At 40.2% G+C, this 8904-nt stretch overlaps 1 protein-coding gene across 4 annotated transcripts in view; it reads right to left on the reverse strand.

Moving 5' to 3' along the window:
- dip2ba (disco-interacting protein 2 homolog Ba) overlaps window positions 1–8397 on the reverse strand; it is a 48862-nt gene extending 40465 nt beyond the window's left edge. For 3 of the 4 annotated variants that reach the window (XM_015038035.1, XM_015038034.1, XM_015038037.1), the window contains exon 1: window positions 8124–8397. In XM_015038035.1, coding sequence (XP_014893521.1) covers window positions 8124–8208 — 85 coding nt within the window. In that variant the 5' untranslated portion in view covers window positions 8209–8397. The remainder of the gene's footprint in view (window positions 1–8123) is intronic. The other variant, XM_015038036.1, reaches the window with a different exon arrangement.
- Between the last annotated feature and the right edge of the window lie 507 nt (window positions 8398–8904).

Here is an 8904-nt window from a genome sequence, read left to right on the forward strand (position 1 = left end):
AAATCAGACTAAAGTTTCTCTTTTAGGATCATCATCTAAAGTAACGTAATTCTACATTTTATCCGTATGATCACATCTTTCCTCACTCTTCTCTTGTTGTATGTTTGCCTTCTCTGTTGAGTTCCTTTTCTTACTTTCTGGTTTTATATATTTTCCTCTGTGCGACGCTACATGCTTCTGCTTGCCTGTCACTTCACTGCTGGTTGAACTTCTCCACTTAGAAAATAACAGGTCATTTCTCTTCTATTCTATTCAAAGATTAAGATAAATTAACCTGTACAATGAAGTACTTTGTACTTGATTAGCATCTTACAAGAGGGTTTTTTTTTTTTTTTTGGTAACTTTTATTTATACTCTAATAAAAATATCTTAAAGTGACGCTGACGTGAAAAACATTTGTGGTTCCTGTACCCACCTCTTGCCGTAAATAACTGAGGTCTTTGCACTGGACTGAATTAGAACAGTGTGATCTGTCTTTTTAGGCTGCTTTTTAAGAGTATTGGCTTCTTCCTCTCCGAGTGATCTTTCAGCAAATGTAGGTGCAGGACTTCTTTCACTGTGGATAAAAACGTTTTACCTGCTTCAGCAAGTATCTTCGTGAGGCCTTTTGTTTATTGTTCACAGATTTTGAAACAAAACACGTTTATCACTGAGACACCGAGCCCATTTTCTACATTTTTATAGTCCTTGTGTTTATACAGTTGTGTGAGCAGATGAACGTAGCCCTAGTTTCAGACATTTAAGAACTGTTCCCATGGATCAACCAGACCGTTCTCTTCCTGATACCTTGGCAGATTGTTGTTGTTTTTTTTCTCCCGTGTCGTCACACATGTGAGCGGTGTGTTTGAGGCGTTGCCTTTAAAACACATCAGCAGGTGTGTCTTAATTTAACTTAATGTTACATGACCTATTAGAAGTCACAAAGGCCTAAAATCATAATTGGGCCTTTCACAACTGTCTAAAGGTAGAGCACAGAGGGAAAAAAAGCATTGTCTAAGGATATGCAAACTGTTTTAAAAGAAATTATTATTCTGCCGTTTAGCAAATAGGTCTTAACTGACCTAAAACTGGAAAAATTTTAACTTGCGCTTTTGTCAGTGGGAAAACAAAGTCACTGTGTCTTTTTGTGGTTTTAAAGCATTTTCCAAATAAGTGTAAACTTGACTAAGAAGATTCACTGATCAGAGTACTGTGGCCTATTTTTCAGCTCTGGTTATTATAAAGCTCTGAGAAACTGGTACCAATTTTAGCAGACTGATTAGATTTTAGCTTCAGAGCAACAACTTTAGAAGATAATTGAACAGGACTCAGCGTATTTTTCAAGAGTCCTTGCCACGGACAGTCATTAACTATTCAAATTAGGAGCAGAAGCAACATCACACCTACTGCGAGAGAATGAGGAGTTTTATTGTCATGTTAAAACAGAAAGAAGACATTTTAAGACGTTTATGTGCGTCATCTAGAGAACAAAGACTCGTACTTTAACCCCAAGACTTCTGAAAGATCACCAACATTTCTAAATACACCCTGTTCCACAACCAAGAAGTTTAAGAGGTTTTTTGAAACTATTTTGCAGCTACACGTTGAGCCTTACTGTTATCTGCTGAAAGTCCCACTTTCTTCCATTGCTAAAATGCACCACAGACGTCGTGTTGACGTGTCGTAGGGGCTTTTAGCTTCCTTTTTAATAGCTTTTTGCGCTGACTTCATTTCACACAGCCCAGAAATACTAAAATAGTAGACCAAGTTTTCTTCAACTTCCACTGAACAGCGTTGCAGTCAGTGTGCACATCAAATTTAAGTGGACTGAACTTATGTAGTGCTTTTCCAGTCATTTTTGGCAATTTGGGGTTAAGTGCCCTGCCCAAGGGCACATTGACATGTGGCAGGAGGAAGCTGGAATCAAACCTACAACCTTCCGATCACAAGACGACTACTCTACCCACCAGCCGCAGCTTACCAGTTCCCAACTGATTGGACACTAATCAGGTAATTGTCCGAAACCTGTCATCAATTAGTTTCTCAGTGTGTCTCTATCATCACCGTTGGCAGCAAAATACCCCCTTCTTTAAGATGCTGCTTTCCTAAAGCTAACCTTTCCACTTTCAAACCCCTGAGAAACTTATGAGAAGTGCGCTCTTTCTTCAGACATCAAATCAGTATGAGTTTCTTCAACTGCTTTTCTTCCAATTTGGAAGTTTCTCGATTCTATATAACTTCAGCAAAAACAGGTTTTCCCACTAATGTTGAAATATTCTCCATCGTCTTATTTGTAAAAGCTCACTGTCCCGGAGGCAGTGTGTAGTCTAAACCTCATGAAACTAACAATAGCTTAGCGTCTTCTCCAATAACAGAATCTGCAGGAAAACTCCACTGGTAGCGCTTAGTTATGGTGCGTCGACTTATCGTGGGAAAATAAAATCTCTTTATTTTTTTTTGGAGCAGCTAAAAACGAGCTGACCCCACTCTCACCACGCTTGACTTTTAAAACTCTGCAGCAGCCTGTCAACAAGCACCATCAGGTGACAACCCACAGACGAAAGGTAATCAGAAAACATGTGCGTGTAAAATTTCTTGCTTGGGTCAGCAACATTAAATTCTTCACAACAAACTTTCCAGATGACGGTGGATGTCAGCCTGGCATGCGGGTCACTTCATGTGCAGCAGAAGAACTCATCTTCTCCAGTCATAATCAGAGGCTCTGCCCTCCGTGCCCTTTGTACGGGGGCCGCTCATTCCTTCATGCACACAAAAGGCTGGGTTCAACAAAAAAAAAAAAAATTGCCTAAATGGCAGCAGAGCTTCTGGCCAGAGCAACAGAGTCCAGCTGAATGATTCTCATTGTGTCCCCACAGTCAACAGGGGGCTAGCAAAGCTGAGCTGTTTTTTTAGGAGGCCATTTTGGCAGGCCTGTGTTCTTATCCCAGCAACGCATGGAACAGGCATTTCCACTTGGATCAGATGGAGGCTTGCAATGGACCCAAAAAAAAAAAAAAAAAGAAAAGAAAAATCCCATCAGGTAGTGACATGAAGCATGCTTCCAGCCATAAAAGACAACAGGATGAAGACATACTTGCAGCTACATTACTGCAAAGACTCAAATGTGAAGCAACCGTAGCTTGTCGAGACGATTGTTCGATTTTATAAGCACACTACATTTAGACACGTAGACGGATTTTTAAGAAATATAAACACCAACAGTGAACCTGAACTCTCATAACGCAGCAGAAACAAACTCTTGAATTTCAAACGTGTGATGAGGAGCAGAAGTTCACAAAGAAGAGACTTGAAAATATCTCATGTGGCAGCCACAATGCCGTGTTTAACTGGACAAGCATCGAGGTTAAACGTCTCAGCAGGAAACTTCCCCACAAGCAAGCGTCACAAGTTTGACACGTGAAAATGGCCACAAATTTTAAAGAAAAAGAAGCAGCTTGATGAATGGGACGGCGTTTTGCCTGTAAAGCTGGAACCTTCAAGAGCAAACAGACTGGAGATTCATAACATTACTCCTCTCAGAACATGGAGCTGGGTTCAAGAAGACCCACCAGCAACATTTACCAAAACCCATGAGTTAGTTTTATTTTTCATTTGAATATTTGAAATAATATTTTAAAAAATGTATTCAACATGAACAGAAGGTGACATTACCGATCAGGTGCCAAGAGTTCACTCTCATGTTCACTTATTTGTTTTGATTTGGTTCACAATACAGCAGTGAGGGTCAGTGCGTGGTAGAGAGCGGTGCAGCTGCGATTACTTAGAATTTCAGTTTCGAAACAACTTCACAGAGACGGAGTCTTCATTTCAATACTGCCAGGTCGGTTTGGTGAATCCTGCCGGGAAACGTTTGTTTGACAGGAGTTAAAGAAAGCGGTTCTGTAATGCGTGTCGCTCCTCTTCTCCTTACAGACATTTGTTTTCTGACATGAAAAAACAAAAAAACAAAAAAAAAAAACCCACAGAAAATCATTTATACAAATGAAAAAAACAAAAACACACAAGAAATAAATAAACCCTCTTCTTTTCCAGAACCAGGTAAGAACTATACCTCCAGATCAAGAAAAGCTTAAATATTTCACATATTTAACGCATCAACTGGACTGTTTTGAGGGTTTTTTAAGTGCAGTTATCGGGTTCGTTTGTTGTAGAACTAGACCCCCGTTAGACTTGCTGAGAGACCTCCTGTGATGTCCAGACCACATCTCCTCACTCTGCTGTGCTTACTCTCTATGTATGCCAAAGTTATTATTGGTGCAAGTGGACTTGTTTGCTTATCTGGCCCAAAGCACACATCCCTGGCCTGGTGCTTTCATGGTTCATTGCACCATCTTGTTAACTTTTACTGCAGAGTCCCAGGCAGAAAAAAATAAAAAATTCATAACAAAAAAAAAAAAAAGATAATGTACATTTTTGACCAGATAAAATAGACATGTTCACATTATTAACATTACTTTAGAGAACTTAATCATTAAAATAACAGTCACTACAGACATCTATAATATACTTTAATCATCTAGTGTTGCAGCTGCATATTGTCAATGAATCATTTTTTCTAAACATCTAAAACCAGAATCCCTGCAGGTCTGCAGTCACTGTGTCCGTACTGAACATGGAAAACACATTAACCTCATGGGTCAGCCGGCTCTGCAGCACATAGACCAGCATCACCCTCAGCAGTGACGGATGTGTAATAGAAAGATAATACACAAAACTACTACAATTGTCTCTGACCCTGGAGAGAGAGCGAGCTGAGAATAAATCGACCACAGATTGGAATCTGATCGTTTGACCTGATCAGTGGTCAACTTGACAATTGCTAAAAGAAAAAAATGCTTCAAAACTAATATTTCCCTCCCCATCAACCAACGGCATGTCATTCAGTTTGGTAAAAAGCAAATATAGCTTATGGACGTAGAGATAATCTTACAATTCTGTCATTTTCTGCATTTATTTTCCTTTTGACTCTCTGAAATCTTAGAAACATACATTGGATTGTGTCAAAATTGGAATCTGCATTTCAGACCTGAAAGAAAACCAGATCTCAGCATCGTCCAGGAAGACCTTGATCGCGGAGTCTTTAGTTGACATGAGCCGTTTATAAAGAAGAGATTGTGTAACATTCTTATTGGGTTTGTGGGCTGCAGCCTTAAAGCATTAAGCTTAGCACCTTTGCCTTAGCCACTGCACTTCTTGTGTGTGTGCTCATTGCTTGCTTTAAGAACGGATGCTGCAAAACCACGAGCTCTATCCACTTAAACGAAAGCATCGTGATTTTACACATTATGTATCTGGATGAATGTAAAACAAACAAACAAACAAAAAAAAACTAAAATGGTGGTAGATCAGATTAAAAACTCTGCTTCAGCTTTCACTCTCTAGGAGAAAAAAATCCATATCAAAACGGCCATTTGTGTATATCAATATTCTGCACATAACAGGGACTACAAGATGGCAGTGAAACGCAGCTACAGCAAAGCCAAATGGAAAAAACTGACAGATGTTTCTTCTCTTGAGCCAATAGAGAGATGAGACGACTACTGAAACCAAAACAGCCAGGCTACAGAAAACATACAGACGGCATTTACAGAATAAAGACAATAGAGAGGGAGTTAATTAGGAACTTCTTAATTATCTAAAATGTCAGGGACCTCAGTAATACTCAATTATTAGACAGGAATTAAGTATTTCGCTAAAGAAAAAGAAAGAAGTGGGGTTTTTTTGTTGTTGTTGTTGTTGTCTGGTGACCATCATCAGACAATTTTATGGCTGACTGGCTCTGGTCAGTGATCACCTGCTCAAAAGCCACAAATCTGATCACTCCGTGCTCAACGTGTCACATTGACGACACTCAAACTCATCGGTGCGGAAGCTGTTATTGTGAGAAGGCGACCGTCATCCATTTTCAGAATCAGTGTGCAAAAGTGAAGCAAGAGAAAAGAAAAATGTTTGGGCAGAGCAGCAACGTTAACCAAGCTAATGGTGCTAATTGCCCTAAATACTAATATAGGAGGTTAAGCACATCTTAAATGACCAAATCTGGCATGTTGATTTTAATAACTAACAAATAAAACGTAATCACCAGTGGGTTCTACACCGACTACTTTTTGAAATGAAAAGAATAAACTGTCGGACAATGCTACTCGTTTACTGCTGAATAATATCAAAAATAAAATCATCTTTTCTGTTGGATTTTATTTACCGACATCTCTGTTACCACAACGTGAGGAATTTTACTCTATTTGTAGATCCTCAGAAAACTAAAGACAAAGATCTGCTCGTTTTGGCCTGTTTTTAAGACGGTTTGATTTTCAGTTTACGCAGTCAGTAGAAACTATTTCATGTTAATGTCAGCAAATAAAAGTTTATCGTCTGATCAGAGATGTTCAAAGTCAGTGACCAGAAGTCGGTCAGAAAGTCTCTAAACTTTGAATGGGATTTCGGACGGTTATGAAGCGTTAGACACAAACGCAGAAAGGAAAAGTTTAAAGATTTCAGAATCAGTAGCTCAAAGATGTAAGACAATCTAAATTTCTTTCTTTTTTTATTTTTAAGAGTCATTATCTTTTACACAAGCACCAATGCCCTTTGTAAGCCGTTAATTATATGGTTTACTGAAAAAGAGCTTTGGATCGTATATTAGAGAACTGAGAGCCCTCATCTAATATCTAAAATGTTAGTAATTAGGAACCAAACACTCGCGGTACAACCTTGAGTAAGAATATCAGTTTTGCAGTAACACAGTATTCTTTCAAATAAATAAAATACAAAAACACTGCTTTCCTTTTCAGCCAGCTGACCAGCGGTTTGTAGCAACACAGCGGGGAGGGGCACCAAATGGCTTGTTCTCAATCCACTTAGTTCAGAACTTTTATTACACAGATTTTATCCGTAATAACGGTATTACAGAACATTTTAGAGGTTTTGAAAGTATGCCCTGATACTGTCAACAAGAACATACCCTATTAGTAACGATATAATTATCACGCCGCTAGGAATCAATATAGAATCATGATTATGAAGGATTTACACGACCGCTGCACAGAAGGACTGCACTTATTTGGATCCGTGTAGTCTCGGTTACGAGAAGCAGGGCAAAGGGGATTCTGTCAGGGATGTGTGACAGTGTGTCATTGGTTCTGTAGGGAAGCTGCACAGCTGCTCTGGGGGAAGGGCTCCCTTCAACCATGTACTGGATGGATGGATAAATAAATAGATAATGTCCAGCGATATCAAAATAAACAGATAAATCAGCCACTCACTTCCACTAGAGAACAAATTGCAAAATGCCCGTACAGTCATTTGACCACAAGATTGAGAAAAGATGAGCAGCACAGGAGGATAAGCCTGTAATTCTGATAATGGCAGGTTTACACAGATGAATTAGGTCCTGCACACGGCAATATAGCTACATACGTGTTCCAGTACTCCGAACAGTCTCTTTGTTCCTGTGACACCACAGCAGATGATGACTGTAGGCCTGTAGTCAGTACATGTCAACAGTAATCAGTGTGAGTCACAGTTGCACAGCAATAAAACTTGTCTGAAGCGGAAACCTGTGCAGGAACACACCCTGTCAGGGGCTTGTGTGACGTTCAACTGAACGAACATGTGGTCACAGGTGAAGAAGAATTAGACAAAAAAAAAAAAAACCCATGAGGAGCCAAGGGGACAAGAGAGTCCAGCTCTGGTAGTCAGACCTTCCCAGAAGCTATCCCAGTAGGTCAGACAGCCACACACAATGAGCTGTGGCCTTGACATTTATACACAAAGGAAGAGAATTGCTTTTGCCAAACATGTCTGAAGTCACGTTTGGGTTCACGACATTAAGGAAGAAAGGGGGTAAAAAAAAATGGAAGAAAGTCTGTCTTCTCCGACACAATGCAGCTTGTCATGCTCTGCTAGCTCGTAGTCCCTACATCCTGTATTAGCTCTAAACCAGCTAAGCCTGAACGCCTCCCGTGTGCTCCCATTCAATTTACCATAGAGAAAAGTAGAGCAGGTGAAGAAGAAGTGGTGTTTTAATTAAAGCCGGCAGACACGGAGAGGCAGGAGACACACGATGCTATCCGAAAAATTACTTAAAGCATCCTCCGTCTACCTCCAACCCTCTCTTCCTTTACCTTCAGACAGCTCCAGGTCCAACTCCGCCAACTGGTCTCGAACCTCCTTCGGCAGGGCGGACAGATCCACGCCGCGGTCCGCCATGACTTCGCCGAAAACCACGAGAACAGTCTATATGGGAAGAAATCTGGCCGTCGCGAAGAGATTTTGAAAAACAAAAATAAAACCCCTCCCTCAAGACACAAAACAAGCATCGGAGAGGGAGAGACGGCCCATCCGCACGGCTTGCCCTTCCGCCATAATGGGGGGGACTCACCAACGGCAACGTGTAGTCACGTTACCTCCGCCTGCCTCTGTTGTTGCTTCACCGCATCCGAGGCGACAGGGCACTGTTAGAGCTGCTCCCCCTAGCGGCGAACTGACACAAGCACACGCACGCCTCTCACTAGAACTGCATGACACCAGAATGAGGGTACATTTTTTCCAGAAGTTCAGCACATAAACTTTTCACAAAGGAAATATAAAATAGATATCTTAAAAATGTAATCCTATACTCCAATTAATGTTAAATTAATTGGAGTATAGTTGTCATGTTTAATAGAGGTTAAAAAAAGACAAATTTTTACTTTTTTTTTTCTTTGCCTCACTTACTTAAATACATGTGTGATACTTTAGCTTTTTTACATACTCAAGGATTCTTGCCACACTGGTATGTGGGCTGCCATGCCAATTCTGTTGTTATGATGTACTTCTTAAATGTGTCTTCTTGTTTTGTTTTTTGTTTGTTTGTTTTTTGCCTTTGCTGTTTTTTTTCCCCATTTACTGTTTGTGAAGCATTTA

The sequence above is a fragment of the Poecilia latipinna genome, unplaced genomic scaffold (assembly GCF_001443285.1).
Source record: "Poecilia latipinna isolate Pla-1442-1.1 unplaced genomic scaffold, P_latipinna-1.0 Scaffold426, whole genome shotgun sequence".
In the NCBI taxonomy this organism is placed as follows: domain Eukaryota; kingdom Metazoa; phylum Chordata; class Actinopteri; order Cyprinodontiformes; family Poeciliidae; genus Poecilia; species Poecilia latipinna.